The sequence below is a fragment of the Colletotrichum costaricense genome (assembly GCF_030867565.1).
Source record: "Colletotrichum costaricense strain IMI 309622 chromosome Unknown Scaffold_1.1, whole genome shotgun sequence".
NCBI lineage: Eukaryota > Fungi > Ascomycota > Sordariomycetes > Glomerellales > Glomerellaceae > Colletotrichum > Colletotrichum costaricense.
This window is the reverse complement of record NW_026848230.1, coordinates 3,481,292-3,500,213: the sequence shown is the minus strand read 5'-3', so window position 1 is coordinate 3,500,213 and position 18,922 is coordinate 3,481,292. Positions and strand designations below refer to the sequence as shown.

The 18,922-nt window shown below is 51.1% G+C and overlaps 9 protein-coding genes across 9 annotated transcripts; 5 read left to right on the top strand and 4 right to left on the bottom strand.

Annotated features, from left to right (window-relative positions):
* Positions 1-287: 287 nt before the first annotated feature.
* CCOS01_01208 (DSHCT domain-containing protein) lies at positions 288-4,243 on the top strand (the record flags this gene model as incomplete). Its single annotated transcript, XM_060449404.1, has 3 exons — positions 288-487; positions 548-3,506; positions 3,563-4,243. The coding sequence occupies 3 exons, from the start codon at positions 288-290 to the stop codon at positions 4,241-4,243; spliced, it is 3,840 nt and encodes a 1,279-aa protein (XP_060320842.1).
* A 298-nt stretch (positions 4,244-4,541) lies between these two features.
* Positions 4,542-5,380, bottom strand: CCOS01_01207 (Snf7 family protein; the record flags this gene model as incomplete). The annotated part of the gene is made up of 4 exons (XM_060449403.1): positions 4,542-4,814; positions 4,883-5,098; positions 5,152-5,229; positions 5,330-5,380. 4 exons carry the CDS (start codon positions 5,378-5,380, stop codon positions 4,542-4,544), a joined length of 618 nt encoding a protein of 205 aa, XP_060320841.1.
* A 707-nt stretch (positions 5,381-6,087) lies between these two features.
* CCOS01_01206 (uncharacterized protein) lies at positions 6,088-6,654 on the top strand (the record flags this gene model as incomplete). The annotated part of the gene is made up of 2 exons (XM_060449402.1): positions 6,088-6,238; positions 6,308-6,654. 2 exons carry the CDS (start codon positions 6,088-6,090, stop codon positions 6,652-6,654), a joined length of 498 nt encoding a protein of 165 aa, XP_060320840.1.
* Positions 6,655-7,969: 1,315 nt separating this feature from the next.
* Positions 7,970-8,212, bottom strand: CCOS01_01205 (uncharacterized protein; the record flags this gene model as incomplete). The annotated part of the gene is made up of 1 exon (XM_060449401.1): positions 7,970-8,212. The coding sequence occupies one exon, from the start codon at positions 8,210-8,212 to the stop codon at positions 7,970-7,972; it is 243 nt and encodes an 80-aa protein (XP_060320839.1).
* Positions 8,213-10,116: 1,904 nt separating this feature from the next.
* On the top strand, positions 10,117-10,432 carry CCOS01_01204 (uncharacterized protein; the record flags this gene model as incomplete). Its single annotated transcript, XM_060449400.1, has 2 exons — positions 10,117-10,146; positions 10,268-10,432. 2 exons carry the CDS (start codon positions 10,117-10,119, stop codon positions 10,430-10,432), a joined length of 195 nt encoding a protein of 64 aa, XP_060320838.1.
* A 1,291-nt stretch (positions 10,433-11,723) lies between these two features.
* Positions 11,724-13,049, top strand: CCOS01_01203 (basic region leucine zipper; the record flags this gene model as incomplete). Its single annotated transcript, XM_060449399.1, has 3 exons — positions 11,724-12,034; positions 12,102-12,535; positions 12,625-13,049. 3 exons carry the CDS (start codon positions 11,724-11,726, stop codon positions 13,047-13,049), a joined length of 1,170 nt encoding a protein of 389 aa, XP_060320837.1.
* A 722-nt stretch (positions 13,050-13,771) lies between these two features.
* On the bottom strand, positions 13,772-14,693 carry CCOS01_01202 (chromosome segregation in meiosis protein 3; the record flags this gene model as incomplete). The annotated part of the gene is made up of 3 exons (XM_060449398.1): positions 13,772-14,305; positions 14,365-14,440; positions 14,488-14,693. The coding sequence occupies 3 exons, from the start codon at positions 14,691-14,693 to the stop codon at positions 13,772-13,774; spliced, it is 816 nt and encodes a 271-aa protein (XP_060320836.1).
* A 375-nt stretch (positions 14,694-15,068) lies between these two features.
* On the top strand, positions 15,069-15,839 carry CCOS01_01201 (NADH-ubiquinone oxidoreductase 21 kDa subunit; the record flags this gene model as incomplete). Its single annotated transcript, XM_060449397.1, has 4 exons — positions 15,069-15,128; positions 15,190-15,206; positions 15,270-15,475; positions 15,556-15,839. 4 exons carry the CDS (start codon positions 15,069-15,071, stop codon positions 15,837-15,839), a joined length of 567 nt encoding a protein of 188 aa, XP_060320835.1.
* A 625-nt stretch (positions 15,840-16,464) lies between these two features.
* On the bottom strand, positions 16,465-17,560 carry CCOS01_01200 (endoglucanase; the record flags this gene model as incomplete). The annotated part of the gene is made up of 2 exons (XM_060449396.1): positions 16,465-17,357; positions 17,467-17,560. 2 exons carry the CDS (start codon positions 17,558-17,560, stop codon positions 16,465-16,467), a joined length of 987 nt encoding a protein of 328 aa, XP_060320834.1.
* Between the last annotated feature and the right edge of the window lie 1,362 nt (positions 17,561-18,922).

Sequence of the window (18,922 nt, the reverse complement as noted above, 5' to 3'; positions counted from 1 at the left end):
ACACAAATGGAGGTACCTGAGGTGTCAGGTTACAGTGCGGCCACCCCGCACAGCGTCATCAGTGACCACTGCAGTCTCGCCTATGGGTAAGGTACCGTACCGCCTAACTTCATCCCACATCAAGTCCCTTCTTCCTCCCATACCTACCCCAAGGTATACCAGCACTTGGCCTTTGTCAATGATAAGGTAGGCTAAGAGCCAATCTTATCGTCTCATCTCATCTGGCGTTCGTCTCGGCTCATTCTTTCGACAACGTTACGCAGCCCCCGCCGCAGATCGTCGTCAAGATGGCTTCCGACCTGGCTACGGCCATTCAAGGTCTCCATCTCGAGGACCTTCCCGACTCCAACATTGATGACATCTTATTTCAGCAACGGCCCAGCAAGCGCATCAAGCAAGATACTTCAGAGCTGAAGACGAGTCTGGAGACTGACTTTCTCATGCCATGCATGAAATTCTCACCTGAATGGCTCAATGGCCTGCAGCAGTATGCCCTTCAGACGCCAACAAATTCTGCCTTCCATATTCATTAGCTGATTTCTCCTAGGCGCTGGGATTGCCCCGTGGATTATACGGAACTTTTCAAAATTGGCAATCCTCAAACCAGGACTGTGACTCGCTTTGAACGGCACGGTCTTGAGGGCAGAGTGAGTGGCTACCGAAACGTTACCGTGCCTGCCAACAGCGCTACCGCCAAGAATTCGACCTCATTTCTTCGCAAGCCCGCCAATAGGGCTGATTTCGTCCGTGGAGCTGCCGGATTTTTCCCCTTCGCACCTGGTGGTCTTGATGGAATCGAGGCAACCGCCGCACTCGAGGACCAGGTTCACCGGTCTGGAGGCGAAGAGGCTACAGCTGCATCAAATAACAAGCTGGAGCGGGTTATTAAGCTTGGTACCGAAGGCGGGCTACTTGAGATTGCGCCTGGACTGAGTAGAGGATTCAATATCGATCAAAAGAAGCCAGATGAGGACGAAGCCAGGGCGATTGAGCAAGAGCTGGGCCAAGAACCAGAACAACCCCCAGGGACCGACGAAGCAGACGGCGAAGCGCAGACAAATGGCGATAAGCTGAATGAGATTGAGTCCGAGGACGAAGAAGATAGCGAGGATATCGACGCTATTCTGCCTGTCGAGTTCCCCGCTCTCGAACCTCATGGTGCCTTGGCCGCATCGAGTGCAAGGAAGGCCGGCCGAGAGTGGGCTCACATGGTTGATATTAACAGGGACATCACCAACTTCAGAGAATTGGTGCCCGATATGGCAAGAGATTGGCCCTTTGAGCTCGATACTTTCCAGAAGGAAGCCATTTATCATCTCGAGAGCGGTGATTCTGTCTTCGTCGCCGCACACACATCAGCCGGTAAAACCGTTGTTGCCGAATACGCCATTGCCCTCGCAACGAAGCACATGACCAAGGCTATATATACGTCCCCAATCAAGGCCCTGAGCAACCAGAAGTTCCGAGATTTCCGTCAAACATTCGACGAGGTCGGCATCCTGACGGGTGACGTTCAAATCAATCCGGAGGCCAGTTGCCTGATTATGACAACGGAGATTCTAAGAAGCATGCTCTACCGTGGAGCCGATCTCATCCGAGACGTCGAGTTCGTCATTTTTGACGAGGTACACTACGTCAACGATTTTGAGCGCGGCGTCGTTTGGGAAGAAGTCATCATCATGCTTCCCGAACATGTAACACTCATCCTTCTCTCGGCAACGGTTCCCAATACCTATGAGTTTGCCTCCTGGGTTGGACGCACTAAACAAAAGGATATCTACGTCATCTCAACACCAAAGCGACCTATCCCATTGGAACACTACTTGTGGGCTGGCAAGAACATCCACAAAATCGTTGACTCCGACAAGAAATTCATCGAGAAGGGTTGGAAGGAGGCCAATTCGGCGATTCAGGGCAAAGAGAGGACCAAGGCCCCCGAGCCCGTTAACGCGCCCCGCGGCGGTGGTGGTCAGAGAGGTGGCCAGAGAGGAGGATCCCAGCGCGGCGGGCAGCGAGGGGGTCAGCGTGGCGGCGGTCCTCAGCAAAGAGGCCGTGGTGGAGCGCCGCGCGCTAATCACAACCCGGGTCACATGGGACGAACAGGTCGTCAGGGTGGGTTTACCTCTGCAGCCCAAGACAAGAACCTCTGGGTTCATCTGGTTCAGTTCCTCAAGAAGTCGAACCTTCTGCCTTCTTGCATATTTGTCTTCTCAAAGAAGCGGTGCGAGGAAAATGCCGATGCACTCAGTAACCAGGACTTCTGCACAGCGACTGAGAAGAGTGCCATTCACATGACTATCGAGAAGTCCGTTGCCAGACTTAAGCCCGAGGATCGGGCTCTGCCACAGATTATCAGACTCCGTGAGCTTCTGTCCCGAGGTATTGCGGTTCATCATGGAGGGCTGTTGCCAATCGTCAAAGAGATTGTCGAGATACTCTTTGCCCAAACACTTGTCAAGGTACTTTTCGCCACGGAGACTTTCGCCATGGGACTCAATCTACCGACTAGAACAGTCGTTTTCTCCGGATACCGTAAACACGACGGCCATTCCTTCAGAAATCTGCTTCCTGGCGAATATACACAGATGGCTGGCCGAGCAGGTCGCCGTGGCTTGGACACAGTCGGCTCGGTTATCGTCGTTCCGCCGGGCGGGGACGAAGCTCCTCCCGTTGCCGACCTTCAGAAAATGATTCTAGGAGAGCCGTCGAAGCTCAGATCCCAGTTTCGTCTCACTTACAACATGATTCTTAACCTACTCCGAGTCGAGGCTCTCAAGATTGAAGAGATGATCAAGCGTAGCTTCTCGGAACATGCTACCCAGCAGCTGCTACCTGAGCATGAGAAAGCAGTTAAGATTTCGGAGGCCGACTTAGCCAAGATCAAACGAGACTCATGTAGCGTATGCGACGTGTCTATGGACGAGTGCCACCAAGCGTCAGAGGACTACAAGCAACTCACCGGGGAAGTTTACAAGTCTCTCATGGGTATTCCCATCGGTCGCAAGATGTTCAGCCAGGCCCGCTTGATCGTTTACAACAGGGACGGTATTCGCACACCCGGCATCTTGCTGTCGGACGGCGCAAGTGACAAGGGGCAAGGTGGACCTACTTTACATGTTTGCGAGATCAGGCTCATGAGGGAGACCCGTGATTCGACAGACCTTCTGCCGTTCATCCCGGCCTTCCGCAAGTACTTGACACCGCTACCGCAGGCGAAGAAGCACATGCGGATTAAGACCCTGCAGGTCCCTCTGAGTGATGTTGAATGTTTGACGAGGTACGTCACCAAGGGCATTGTGCCAGAAATTTTCCAGGGCGGGGAGAAGTACGCAAAGGCAAAGGACAGACTCCATGCGCTGTGCCGGTCGTGGGATGATCTTTGGGACGAGATGGACCTCTCCAAGATAAAGAACCTCTCATTTCAAGAGGTGATGAAGAAGAGAAAGGATGCAGAAGGCGTTGCCTCATCCTCGCCTGCTCTTTCTTGTCCTCAATTCTTGAAGCATGTAAGTTGAGTTATGGCCGACTTGAGAGGAAATTCAATCGCTGACATTGATTATAGTTTGCCATGTGCCATGATCAGTGGCTTATCAAGGAACACATCTCTCAGCTCCGGCAATCCCTCTCAGACCAGAACCTACAACTTCTGCCAGACTACGAACAGCGCATCCAAGTGCTTAAACAGCTCCAATTCATTGACGAAAGCGCCAGGATACTGCTGAAGGGAAAGGTTGCCTGCGAAATTCACTCGGGCGATGAACTCGTTTTGACAGAGTTGATCTTGGACAATGTGCTCGCCGACTATGAACCAGCCGAAATCGCTGCCTTGCTTTCGGCGTTTGTTTTCCAGGAAAAGACGGACACACAACCAAATCTTACGGGCAACCTCGAGCGTGGCAAAGATACCATCATTGCTATCAGCGAGAAGGTCAACGAAGTCCAGACGCTGCACCAAGTTATACAGTCTGCAGATGATTCGAATGACTTTATTTCTCGGCCTCGCTTCGGTCTGATGGAAGTTGTTTACGAATGGGCGCGAGGTATGAGCTTCAAGAACATTACTGATCTGACCGATGTCCTGGAAGGAACTATTGTGCGGACTATCACGCGTCTGGACGAGACATGTCGTGAGGTCAAGAACGCCGCTCGCATCATTGGAGACCCGGAATTATACCAGAAGATGCAGACAGCTCAAGAGATGATCAAGCGCGATATCACGGCAGTTGCCAGTCTGTATATGTAGACCTTGTTTTGCATGTGAGCAGCAAGCACACGCTTGGTTTTTCGCTCGAGGTTGATGGGAGCTGGTCCAGTTTAGTTTAGTTTACCTTAGGAATTAAACAAAGTGGTCATCTTTTCAGCCGCCTCACTTTCGTTTCGAAATTTGACTTTGCGCCAGAGGTTCGTTCAAGACCTGTTACTCTTCCCAATACGAAATGTGTTGTGCGCGTGCCCACGCCCGGTATAACGCCTAGTTCCCTATGTGCCAAACGAGTGAAGCCATCCCACCATGCTCAAATCAACGCTATTCCACCCTAAACTCAAGCCCTCAGCGCACGTAGTCGCTGCTGCAACGCATCTTCCTCCTCTGCAGTAGGCTCGGCAGACACAAGCTCTTCCTTAGCCGGTGCCGCACTGTTGAGTTCAGCATTGAGCTGCACTCCAGCGTCATCGGCCAGCTTGCCCAGCAGCTCGTGTACAGCATCATCAGACACTTGTGCACTGGTAGTCTGCGAGATGGCGTCCTGATAGATGCCGTTTGAAACTGCATACTCTTCGTTCTGTTGCTTGAATTGCTCGAGTGTGACGAGGGTCTGGTAGCAGGCAATTAGGAAGACAAGTCACGACAACAAATTTCATAGCTCACGGCTCGGTGACATACCTTCTCGGGGTTCATGTTCTTCTGTGCCACAGACATAGTACGAGATGATTGACCCATCATGTGCGTCATGCGATTCATGGAATTATTGGCTTGAATTTGCGCGGCAGAGAGCTCAGCCATGTCAGCCATCTGGTCCATCTGTTGAGCCAAGGCCTGCTTGGACAGAAGCATTTTGGCCTTTTGGTAGGCTTTTGCCGTCTCCCCCTTCTTGAGCAGCTGTGCGATTCGGTGTCAGCAGGTTCGGATGCTTTCATCATTCGACAACATACATCTTGAATCTGCTTCTTCAATATAGGGTCTTGTTTAGCGGCCTTTTGCGCTTCTCTCCGGGCTTGCTTCGCTTGGAACTGAGTGCCGGTTAGTTTACAGGTGTCGCGAGGATCCGCGAGTATCCCAAGCTTGCGCAGGTGGAATAAGTCTGGAACTTGGGCGGACATCTCGACATACTCGTGCCTGGAATTCGACCTGCATGTCGCGAGCAAGTGCGCGGTTCGACATCGTGACTATTTGCCTATCGGGTCTGAAGTCGGAGACAAACGTAGCGGCGGGGTCTCTAGTGAGGGGTTATCTTGAGTCGGCGGGCGGTCGGAAGCGTATGACAAGCGGTATTTCGATGGTTTCGGGGGGTTCTTTGTTTGGATGCGTATGTCTGAAGGTGCGTAGCGAGGCTTGGGTGATGTTGTGCAAAAGTGACAGCAAGTGTTTGTAGTGTAAAGGATAGCCAGACATCAAGCAGTAGAGCCGGACCCCCAGGCGTCACCTGTATACGCTGCCTTTGACCAACCCATATTCGGACCCCGACAATCAGCCCAGGTGTGACCGGCTGGCTTACGCTCGCTGATGACGCAATGGGGACCGGTAGTGCACCGCCCTACCAGCCACATTCTCCCCGCCACATGCGCCATGTGGCCTACCTTATCCCAACTGCGAAAAGCCAGGTCGTAAGTCGTCGTCAATACCGGTACCAGACATCAGTACAGACATAGTTTACCTGATGTTAACCTCGTGGCCGGCCCTTTGATGTCCCGAAGTCCAAGATGTCACGACTCACTGGAAGGTCAAATGCCCCGCCTCTCGGATTGTAGGAATCCTGTGTTATCAGGGTATTATTACCCCTCAAACGAACTCCCAGGGTGCAATAGGATTTGATTACACAATTTCATCATTCGGCTCCTCCTCATCAAAAATTCGTATCGCGAAACAGAATGGCTACGCGAGCGAGAATGAATGTGCAAACATTCCCGCGGCCACCTCTGTTAGAGAAGATATCTCGTCACTTACGAATTGTGTGGAACGGCTTAGTGATTGCGGAAACTCGAGATGCCTATTGGGTTCTAGAGACACATCACCCCCCAAGTTCGTCACAAACCCGACCTGTATAAGTGTCAGAATGTGTAGCAGTGATCCAATTGACACAAATAACAGCGTACTATTTACCACCAGCGGCTTTGAAGGTACCGCTTACCCCGACCCGTCGAAGCACGTACTGCGAGTGGAAAGGTGGAGCTACGTATTATACAATCACGGCTCCTAAACCGTCGTCTGGGACATTGCCTGAGGTGATCTCTAATCGAATCTGGTCTTACGAATCACCAACACCCGGGTTCGAGGCGATTAAGGGCTACTTATCATTTTATGCTGACCCGTGGAGTTGCTTCGTCGACGACGAGGCAGTTCAGCCACAGCCGGGCGACTTTTACGGAGGATGGGTGACTTCAGAGATCGATGGGATCGTAAAGGGAGCTCATGGCAACTGGGACCCTGTGGTGTAATATTCAAACAACAGTTTTGACGGAGGCGAGTCGGTTGTGGTGGACGGAGACATCGGCATCGGGTGCACTCATTGCCCGGAGTCTTCATGTAGGCTGAGGGTGCAATGACAAGGTTACCTGCCGGTCGTAACCTTGGTAGCCGACTATTCATGTCCATAAGTCCCAGCTTGCTCGTCGTGTTGTTCCAGCACACGGCCAGTAACTCCGGAAGATGCCTCTTTCGTATCGCTTGATTTCTTCTAGGTATTCAACTCTTTGTAGATGTGAAGGTTTAAGCAGATTGCTCAGTCCTTGTCACGAACTCGTAGGCCCAGATCAAGCATTCACTCCGACATAGGCAGTCAAAGCTCAAGCTGGATTCCCAGCACTGATCAAGTTTAGTGGCAAGTCTGTGGAACCTAAGAGCTCCGTGTACATCCAGTCTGGTTTAATATGGTCGTGTGACACTGAGCTATAACGAAACAAAAACATCCGTAGAGTTACAGCTCCGTTCCTGTATATTCTTTCTTTGTTCGACTTTGGCTATGGGTCAGATAGGTCGAGATTGTGAACGCTGCTCTCAGAGGAGTTGAAGCGGCATCGCCCCCCCCCTCCCCTGCGAGAGCTCCTGTATCAATCAGGGAACATTTGAGCCACAACGTTTTGATAGATGAATATGCAATCTGAGGCCATCGATAGCGACAACAAGATTGTAATGAAGCAAGACCACAAAGACTCAGTAAATTGCGGGCGGGCCGATACATTCGTGCAGCGAGTCAACGACAATGGGCAGGCGGCGACTTTTGAGGCTTGTCCACTGTCATCAGAATAACCTTGAGCCAAGCTCGTGCACTTAGGCACATACGGAGTAGTTGCTGGATCACCCGGGAAAGCTTGGGAGGACGTGATAGGGTTTAATGTCTTCGACTGTCGAAGGTTGAATACTGAGTAGGGGTCTCACACTATGTTGCAAGATTCAAACTACACACACCATTCATCTGCTGTCAGGTCAAAAGCAACGGTCCCCCCAGACTTGTACTCATCCAGCAAAGCATCTGAAGACTGCTGACAGGTGAGGTCTACCAGCAGAGACCGGCCCGAGGACAACTTGTCGTGACACAAAGTAGACAATGCGTGGAGAGCGAGGATGCACGACGTGCCAGGTAGTGCGACGAGTAAGTGCCTCTGAGTTGCGAACTGCCTAGAGTCTAATCCGCTAACTCATTAATTTGGATCGGACCATCCGGGTAGGTTGGAGCTTCGAGGCCGTTTACACTTTCGGGGCAATACATAGAGGTACTCGTAAACGAGTCGCGTTCTGGAACCCTGAGTCTCATTAGATGGCCAGTGCTACGGATCTGCGGCATTCTCTACCCCTGGATCGCCTCGGGAAGCCAGGGATTGTGGTAAAGTGTGGCTCGGTGGCACCATAGTATGTACTCCGTAAGGGCGGTTGGCGCATCTTGGTACGTGAGCTGGCGAGCCAATAGCACCACAGGAAGTGAGTTGAGAGGACCCCTCTCCAGGAAACGACGGCAGGCATATAGGCTCCACTGACAAGAGACAAGACGCGCGACATTAGATGCCTTTAGACTCCCTTGCTGAGAAAGCTCTCCCTGTGAAGCGGCGGATGAAGAAAAGCATAACAGGACACGAATCTTGGCTGTAGTACGGGTAAGAGATGGCGATGAAATTCGCAAGCCGCAACCCACATTGCTGGACCCAACCAACCGGAACGTTTCATGGGTGGCCAGAGAGCCTTCAGCCCAGTTCCCCGTGCCAGGTGTACATGACGGAACTCTTTTGTGACTCAAGATCAGCCGTCCGTATGTGCTCCGTACCCAACGTAATCAATTCAATCCTATCTGAGTCGGGGCGTCGTTGTGGCACCGAGTTCCAACTCAGGAGGAGAGCCAGGATGCCGCCATTTTGAGGCTTGCTTGCCTAGTTAGTTCCCAGTCATCATCCGAAAGGTACCTACTCCTACGAGAATCATCTCTCGAATCGGATCTAATAATAAACGCGTCGACCTGGTGGGCATTGGTCAGAGATTTGGAAGTTGGAGTTGAGGTTCAGCCCCCAAGGCCCGTGGCCCCCCATTGCCCCCCTCCTACCGTAATACTAATGGAGTCCAACGAGTAACTTCCCTAGGACCCGAGTGGCTGAGGTTAGGACCTCCAGATACCACCCACCACGTCCACGGACTGAGCCCACAAGTGAGGAGGGAGACTGGCGTGTTGGATAGCTGCTTCTGCCGGGGAGCAACGGGTGGCTAACTTTAGCAGCAGCGGCGGCGGCGCAATGGCTGAACGCGTATGTGCTCCATGTGCGGGCGTCGTGTGCTTGAGGTAAGGTGTTGTAGGTAAGTGTGTACTCAAGTGCGTATTAAACTCACGCATAGCAACCTTTCAGGCTGCCTTTCCCATGCCAAGCTAAGCTTACAGGTTGTCGCATGTCAGCTGTCAGCCAATGTTGACACTTGGTTTGACTTAGGAATGCAGTGGGTGAATTCGACTAGGTATGTGGAATAGCTGAAGAAGGCACGAGGGGGCAACTAAGGTAGAGGTTTGAAAGGTAAGGTACCGCAAGTCATATCACTGTCTGCTTACTACGTAGCTGACCTCCCTGTCGCAGAAGTACTTTGTGAGTCCTGGACTGTGAGAGGTGGACCGTGAATTGCGGACTGCGGACTGCCGAGGGTGAAGCAGAAATGAGGCGGTACTACAAAACATCCAGAATGGTAAATCTCAATCCAGATGAGGTGCTGAAGGGCAGCGGCCGTTGAGCTCATTCCGGGACGGGTTCAGGGGTGGGAGCCCCATTCATTTGCCTCGGGCGAGATTGCGAGCACTATGGAAGAAAGGCTAAGGAGAAGGGAGCGTAGGGAGGAGTCAGGACTCATGAGTGAGGAGTCGGGCATCAGGATACGACACGCGACACTGATATTGAGGCTTTAAATGGATGGACGGAAGGAAGGTGACGGGAATATACCTAATCAATTACAGTTGAGTCGGACCCGAATGCCGTCCTGTCCTCTGAATCTGAGGTATGGTAATTTGCGGCAGAAACAGTCGTGCAGTCTGTCAAGTTTCTGATAGTTGTATTCACAGTTCACTTCATACATGTGGCAAATGTGGATGGGGATGATGGGAAAAGGAAATCCCCTGAACACGACACGGGCATATGGGCACACGGGCGCCGCCTAGGTATACTGGGACGTCGCGCCAGGCGTGTTTCCGTTCCGTGGCTCCCGTGTTTCCTCTCCAGTCCATGAGCGGGACGGACCACCAACCAGTCCAGCCGATGCAAGGTAATCCTCTTTTCCCAAGTGACACTGACCTGCGGCCTCGAGACACGCTTATCTATCTGACGAGAGCAATGAGGCTGGGGCGAGCCAACAGTGGAGTGGGAAACATTCAAAGGCAGAGGAGAGCGCCTCTCACATTCAATAGGGCCAATTGGTGGTTAAAAACGCTACGGTCGATGGGCAATGAAGTAGGCACGGTAAGTAGGGATAGAAGTTGGTGCGAGACATGATTGCTTCTCTTCCTCGATAACAAGGTACCAAAAGTAAGTAGGTAATTACTTGCTCTTGGAAAGATAGGGGTAATACCCGCCAGGAGGCTTTTGTCAGGAGCATGCAATGGAACGTCCCTTCTCTGACTTCCGTTTGGGGATCGCACGAGTCTCCCTCAAGTTCTTCAAGGTGGTGCGCACTATCTTAGCACCTGTTGGTACCTACTACCGGCGGTCGCTCTCGCTGTCGCTGGCTGCCATGGCTAGAACCCACGAACTTTGAGGAATTATGGACCGCCAGGTTTCCACTGTGCCAGCCCAATAGGTATCTGTGGAAGCTGTGTCCCGCAATCCGCCCACCACCCCGCCGTCTATCATGGCGGCATGACCCACTAATTACTTTTGGAACTTCCAGTGGGAGGCTCTCCCGAGCCAGTGAAACAGCTGGGCGAGGGCACGCTCCCTCTGCTTCCGTACCTACTCCGTACTGTTTTGGGTCGAGTCCACCAATTATATTTCCGTATCACTCTCAAAGCATCGTTCTGGAGACTTCTCTTCTTGCCGGCTTGCGGCCTGCGGCTTGCGAATTGCGGGCTGCGGATCGCAGCCTGCCCTGAACTGCCTCTTCGGTACCTACGAGCAAAACAATCCACCACTGATCAGAGTGTGGCAATGAGGGAGGAGGGCCTGCCTCCACCCACACAGTTACACTTATGTTGCCTCTGACACAGGCGAATCCGAAGGTACCTTCCATACCTTAGCTAAGCGTGCCAATCTGGTCCCTACCTATCTGCGTGCGTGCTTGAACGGTCGGCTACCAGCTCAGAATGGGGAGGTAATACGGAGTACGGAGTACCGACTACGACTACCTACCTACCAAAGAAAGTAGGTGACTTACTCAACCCTTGCTGCCTTCAGGGCCTCCACATCTCCCCCATCCACTAACCCCTGCCTCAACCTTGCCCTTGGAAGTTGAGGGTCTCTACCATTTCAGCCGGGGGCACGGGGGGTTATTCAAAGTGAACACCTGAGGCAGCAATACTCCGGCCGTCCCTTGGTTCCTGGCCACCCCCTTGGGAAGCTGGAAGGGAAAGGTCCAACGTGGTTCCCAAATTACAAAAGAGGCCACATCGCCTACTCCAACTACCCATCTTGTGAACACCTTGCACCTCTGCACAAAACAGCAAAGGACACGCTGTCCTCTCTGCCTCATCCAAGCACTTTCCGGCTACCACGCTTCTCTCTAAGCTGGTGCCTCTTGCTTCGGTGACTCACCTGATCCATATCTGACTCATTCATCGAGTCGTCATTGCCCCCAACATGCATTCTACTTAGCATCGCGGCTTTGGCTAGGTATATCATCAGAGGACATAAGTCGGCACCTCATTACTGCCTCCACTGGCTTCACGCATCAGCCTTACCACTCTATCTCACCCCCAGATCTTCGCCAATTCACTCCACACCAAGCAGTTTCACTGCACGCTCCAGCTTCCAACACCCCTCTCCTTCTACTACGCTAGAGCGGGTCTGCTGTCGAGAGTTCAGCTCCCGACGCGACCAATATTTGACATACAATGGCATCCTGGGAGCAGCCATCACCAATGATCAAGTTCGAGGACTCGCCTGCCGAGTCTTTCGTTTCCACACCTGGCGAAATATACCCATCGCTATTTGGCGACGCAAGCGTCGTCAATGATGATACTCTCGATCCCTCCGATATGATGACACCGCCGCCCTTCAACGACGACGGTGGTCTTCCCGCATCTACGGCTTCGACCCCGGCTCCGGACGGCGCAGGATCATCATCTCCGGATAAGAAGCAAACGAAGAAGCGGAAGTCATGGGGTCAGGTTCTTCCTGAGCCCAAGACAAACCTTCCTCCTCGGTAAGTTGCCATAACTGATGTGTCTCAGCATTGCCCTCCTGTGCACCTGATCTAATACATCTGGTAGGAAACGCGCCAAGACAGAAGACGAAAAGGAACAACGCCGTGTTGAGCGGGTTCTTCGCAACCGTCGAGCCGCCCAATCATCCCGTGAGCGAAAGCGACTGGAGGTTGAGGCTTTGGAACGACGCAACAAAGAACTCGAGTCGGCTCTCCAGAACGTCACCAAAGCAAACCAGTTGCTGGTGGATGAACTGAACAAGTTCCGTCGTGACTCTGGCATGTTGACCCGTTCAACGTCTCCCAACGACCCCCTACACAAGAACTCTGTAACGTTGTCTCAAGAGCTCTTCAGCTCCCACGACGGCCACCGAGCTTCACTAGACGAGACTAAGTCCCTCGTCGACGACCTCATGACCACATCTCATCCCAACGCCACTGTCAATCCCGCATCGCTCTCTCCAGAACTCTTACCAATCGCTGAGGGTACTGAGGAGGGCGGTGAGGAGCAGCCAACGGCCGAGACCTCTGTTGCGAAGTCTACCTCCGACCTGACACAACGTCCTGCAGCGATGTTGTGCGACCTGCAGTGTCATCTGTCGGAGGAGCTTCCGCAATCATGGCTGGCCTCTCAAACCCCTCTGCATCCGACCTTGGTCTTCTTTCTGCAGCTTCAGACGCTACTAGTCACCTCATCAGTGATTCTTTCAGTTTGTCAGCGGCCCTTGACGCAGATCGCTATGTCCTTGAAAGCGGGCTTCTCTCTTCCCCCAACTCCCTCGATTATGAACACGATTATCTGGTTGGTGACTCTACCTTCCTCCAAGACCCGTTCGACATCAACGAGTTCCTCCACGACGACGTCAACGGCGCAGCCGTCGCAGCGGACCCGGAATTCGGCCGCGATCTCACCCACTCTGAGACTCAAGTCTCTTCAGAGAATCCTAACCTGCAGCCCCACTCTGGCGCGTCCGCTCATGGATGCGACGATGGAGGCATTGCGGTTGGTGTCTGAAGGATGCGATGACCGGATCGGGGGGTCGTCGGTTGAATCTTCGGCGCAGCGCGATAGCAGTCAGACACCACCAACGTGGATTGTCGGCGCACCGTTGCCGTCCAGGGAGGTTCTCTTGACGCTGTTATGGGTTCTCAGAGTTGAAGAGCGGAAAATCAACCGCAAGAATACACTTCAACTAAGAGCCCATGCGCCCGATCTGGCGAATGATATCTCAACACCAACTAATAATCACATGTTTGTTTCGGCTTCCAAGAGGAAGCGGGGAGTGACTGACACCAAAGAGAATGGGAAGCGTTTTCGGTTGGCTTGAATGGGATGGGAAAATGGTGTACAGGCGCAAGCATGGTGTCCAGTCAGTATAGACAATTTCGGTGGACTGTAACATTATGTTGATTCAATGAAACGTCGCCTTGCGACCAATGATGTTCATGTCATTTCAGATGATTCTTTCCATGTCCCAATCTATCTTCAGCTCACAGTGACAGCTCGCTCGTATCTGTATTATTTATTCCTTGTCATGTCCAAAATCATGCTGACGACACAAGGGTGGTTGTCCTTACATCAGTAGACTGCTTGAGACCACGGACCACCAAGATGGTGCTCGTCGTAGATCTAAATAGGAATCGTGGCGCCAGTGCCGTCCGTCATGCAGGCAATCTATCCTTGTGCTAACCCCATCGTCGCCCATGAAGCAATTACTTGCTGCAAGCTTGATCCTATCACCAAAGCCCGTCCATCTCGGCCATAGCGGCTTCTTCATCTGCGAACTCTTCCTCTACTGACTTGCCGGTGTGCTCCTGGGCTATTGGTGCTTGTGCATGGGTTGCTCCATCCGCTTCAGCCATGAGCGCGTCAAGATCATCGTCGTCGGGTTCCTCAGGCTGTAAGGCGGACACTCCCATATCCTGCTTCCTAGCCAACGGTGTTGAACTGTATATGTCTTCTACATCCAGTATGTCTCCACGTTCTGGTGTTTCCAGGTTTTGTTGTGGAGGGACAGTTGCCGAAACTGGTGCAGTGGGGGGTTCGGCTGTTTGCTCTGGTGCCTCTTCCACCGTATCTTCTGTTCTGTCCTCGTTTGCATCCCATGGCTTGGGCTTGCCCTCGTTGATCCACTCCATGCGCTTGAGTACAATCTGCCTCTTGTGGCCGGCTTTTTCAACCATGCTCAGAGCGTCGAGAAACTTCGCCTTGGGGAAGAGGTCGTCAAGCCAAAGCTGGTAAAAGGATAGAAGACGCGCAGCATCGGAGAACTAGAAAATGCCGCCTCAGCACGGGATCAAAATCGCAGGAGAAGGTGGAACGGGCATACCTCGTGTCCTTTGCCCTTGAACTTGAGGTTACCGGCGCGTTTTCGAAGTTTAGGTATCCCGTTGTCTGACAGTAGCCTGTCAAAGATCAGTAACTCGTAGTATCGAGCATATGAGATACCAACCGAGCTTCGTCCAGCTTTACGCGTGGCACCCGCACTCTTTTAGCCACCTCGACCTCCTCATCAAGGCCCAAGGCTTCGGCCTGCTTTCTTTTGTTCGTGCTCCCATCTTTCGCCTCGGGCGGTGGGGATTTGAATGGGTCGTCGAAGTCGTCATCAACATTGTACACGTCGAGATCGTCATATTCAGGTACGGTTCTGGAAGCCATCGCTCGAGTTTCACTATTCGATCCGTCGTAGTTGTGCGGATTCTGCCCAAGAAGAGTCGCTGCCGCCTTGTGCATTCCGAGAAACGCGGAATGTCACTCGAGGTCGCGTCTTCAATTAAACGACGCGTCGGCGCAGCTTGGTCCTCCAGGGGTCTGCAACTGTCGGGGAGGTGGTTCATGTGTGCGCCCACTTAAGTGCAAAGCCACACCTATACTGGTCTGTGCTCAGGACTGTGTTCTGCCTCAGGCTAATCTAGTGGCTTGGCCCCAATCAGCGTCCGCTCATATCTAATTCGACATCTGAATCGACCGCTGAGAATATAGAGCTATCGGCCATCATCGACGCAATCGGGCCTCGCATTGCCGTCCGCTACAATGGCTACCGCACAAGCGCAGACTTTCACTCCGACCAAGGTCGTGAGGAGTGATTACCCGGTAAGACCCTGATGTATATCTAAAGGCAAATATGAGCTGACACATCTCTCTCTTCGCAAAGCTCATCGATAACGACCCGTATGCTCCGACCCGCCCGCCGCAGCCTCCATAGGATCAGAAGCTAACAGAGAACGACTACAGCCACTTCAAAAGAGTTGTCGGCTATGCCAGGCCCTCCGATTATCTACATGGTGCTGTAGCTGCTGCCTTCGGTCCCGGCGCTCTCCTCGCCCTGGAGAAGTTTGCTCCTTCCCACGTTGGCAAGGGAGGTATGGCTCAGGCTTTACGCTTGGCTGGAGCCATTGGTGTGGCTGGTGGCTTTCTATACTTTTACCAGCGCTCTAGCTGTAAGGATATGTATCCGGGCGACCTTTACGGATGAAGAAGGTTGCATGGGGCGCAGAATGCTAACGAGGTCGGCTTACAGTGCGGTTTTACGGGGCCACCGAGAACGCTCGCGAAGTTGAGCTGGACATGAAGGAAATGGTTTCCAAGGTCAAGGCTGGCGAGCCGCTTTACGGAGAGAGCAGATTGACTCCTCACTTGCAAGGCGTCGCTGCGCGACAATCTAGATATTCGGCCTTGTTCATGGGCGTTATTCCTTGGTTCAACTTTGTCAACCACAATCAACATGGCGTTGATACGGCCAAGTACTATCAGCAGGCTGAGAGGGAGCTCGAAGCTGAGCGTACACAAAAGGCTAGCCCATGATATCATTCATTGGTGATCATATGGGTTCAAATGAGTGTGTATTATAGCTTAGGCACAAAATTGGTAGCCTTGGAAGGGCATTTTAGCAATTACGCTGAAAACTTCCTGAATTTCCTTCAAATCCATGATGTCTTCAGATCTGACCTGCCATTGCGGGGAAGAGGCGTGGGTCTGCGCCAGTGTCGTTGTAACGGTTGCGAGTGACCAAGCATCATTTCTTGAGCATCACCATCGTGCCGCCCAACATGTCCACCCATGGTAATGAAACTGCCATTATCACATCTATAACTACGCGCATGGCTGAGAGTGGATGTTAGGGCACAGAGGCTATTAGGACAGCTTAATACCGCCCAGAACCCGCTCAAACAGTGAGGTTTCTTCACTGGCTTCGTTCCATATTGCCTAATGCAGAAAGGCTGATACAAAGACAGTACGTTTCTCTACGACCTCGTCGTTGATCGATCCGGCACTGAATTCGGGCCCCTGAGCACTTTCCGTCACTCGAGGCCTGGTTTCCCTGTAGACAAAGTTGACCTTCGATTAAAATATGCTTGATTAGAATAAATAAACTCCTTGAGGTAATTGGTCGCCGAATTTCTTTACACATATCTGGCAGCCGGTCATATTAACACAACAAGACTGTGGCGAGTGAGATCCAACAAACTGTTGAAAGGTCTACAAGCAAAGAAGTAGACGCGGCATTGGTGCTGGTAGGAGACGGCGCAGAAGTGGTGGCGGCTTCAGCTGCGGCTGTCGTCATCATTGTCTTCGTCGTCGCGGTCTGGCTAGTACTAGATCGAGTTGTGGAAGTTGAGGTCGCCTTGTCTTCTGGATCTCCTTGCCTAACAACCTTCAAGGTGTAGTTACTGGCTTCAAAGTGCATGTCGCCAGCGGCGTGTTTGATTTCGGTGCCCAGCTCGAGTTGCCCTAGCCATATTGCGCCTGACAGCATACCCTTCTTCCAGATATAGGTGAGCAAAGGTCCGTAGTCGGCATCGGTCTTGGTGAGGTTGGTGCGAGCCAACCATGAAAAAACATGTTGTCCCCCATCATTCCAGCCATGATACAATGAGAAAGGGGTGCCGTCGATGGTGACGGTGTCTTTGTCGGGAGTGGACTCGGCCCATCCTAGTGGTTTTACAGTTGGCGTCCACCAGGGCCAAATCATGATTTCAATGGGGGCGCCGACCATGGTTGAGTTCTCCTTGTTATCGGACAGGAACATGTCGACAGCAACGTTGGCGTAGAGCGAAACATCATCGAAAGCCTGGGCCTGCTGCTCAGCACTGGCCTTTTCTTTGCCAGCAACGTAAGTCTGCCAATTCCCTGTGACCTGTAGTTGAGTGACGTTCCATAGCTGGACAGGGAGCCTAGTCGGATGAGCCTTCATGTACGGGTAGCCTTTGACAAGAGAAGCATCTCCGGTCCATTTGTAGGAGACACTGAAGCTACGGCCATTATCATGGACGGCCATGCATTGGTAGCCCGAACTGTCGTTTCCCCAGGCATTATTATTGACTGCCGCGTTTGTCAGTCAGCGGTCGTGGTTATGAAAACAGCTGCGTCGATTCAGAAAGCTACACACATGAATACGGAACTTCAGTAGAGTTCCACCAGTCTGACTGACCACAGAGGTCGATATTTTGTGAATCCGCAGCTACAAGTCCAGACAATTGAAATGTGGCCAGGAGTCCCAAGGTCGAAAAAAATGCAAATGCCATGATTGCCCAATTATTCCGAGTCTATCCTTTGTCGAAGCAGGGCGCCAGAGTGCAAGTAACGAGTGAGTACGGGCGAGTTCACCAGAGAAAAGCAAGTAGTATTGAACGAGAGTGAATGGAAACGTTTTCAGCCAGTCATGGTGAGATTGCGAAATCGCCGTGCACGAGCGTGGAAAACAAAATACGCTGAAAATGAGCTTCGAAACGAGTCGGAAGACGAGGGAGTGAGGTTCGAAGGTTCTCGAGAACGAAATGCCGTTGCCTGGGCGAGCCTAAGCGTAAGACAAAAACACGACTCTGTGCCACACATCGCCCCTTCGCCTCTTGCGGTCCCGCTCTCATACGAGGGCGTTCAAGCCATGATACGCCCAGACATTAGTGATGGACCACCAACAAACGAAACACCGGCCAATGAAACAACAACGATCGCTTACAAGGACCAAAGCCTGGCTGACGGGTACGAGCTATGCCACATGAAATTTGAGGATTGGAGAGAGAGGAAGCCCCTATTCTTAGCTTTCTCCACCACCGTCCTTAGCTAGTGGGGATACGTTTTACGCGTCCTGGGTAAGACTGTTCGAGAGTGCTAAGAACGCGGTAGTTAAAAAAAGAGAGCCAGTTTTCAGAATATGTTTCCACCTACCTAAACCACTACCAAAATTAATAATAACTAATAACTCTTAAAATATAATATTTTATTATTTAGCTTAACGTATATAATAAGCGAGCTAGCTAAATAAGCGAGCTAGTTAATAAGCGAGCTAGCTACTTAACTATTATTATATTATTTTTATAATTAATAAGTAGTATTTATAAAAGTAATTTACCCCCTAATAGAGCAATTTGCCGGGGCCGTACCGTATATTACGTATTAAAGAAAACTAAATATATTACGCTCTATACTTAATTATTAATTAAAATAGCTCTTAACTTTTTATTACGTAAAGTCCTCTTAAGTTCTACCTGTTTATAAAACGAGCTTTACTTATTTTAATATATATAAAACTTCTTAATACTAACTTATATAAGTAATTAAGTTTAATATAATCTTTTTTTTATATAAGTATTATTATTACTTAGGGGGTTTTATAAGAGCTATTTAAAATACTAACTTATTATTTTAATTTTATATATTTCTAGCCCGTTTATTATAGCTATTATAACTAAGTTAATATTAATATATTAAATCTTAATATCCGTATTAACCTAGCTATTTATAATATTTATAATATTACTTAGCTAAATTTTATATTATTAAAAAGTACTTTACTATTTTTTAAGTATATTTATATTAATTATAAAAATTATAGTATTAAGTTAACTAAAGAGGGTGCTTAGCTTAATAGAGGTAAACTTATTAAT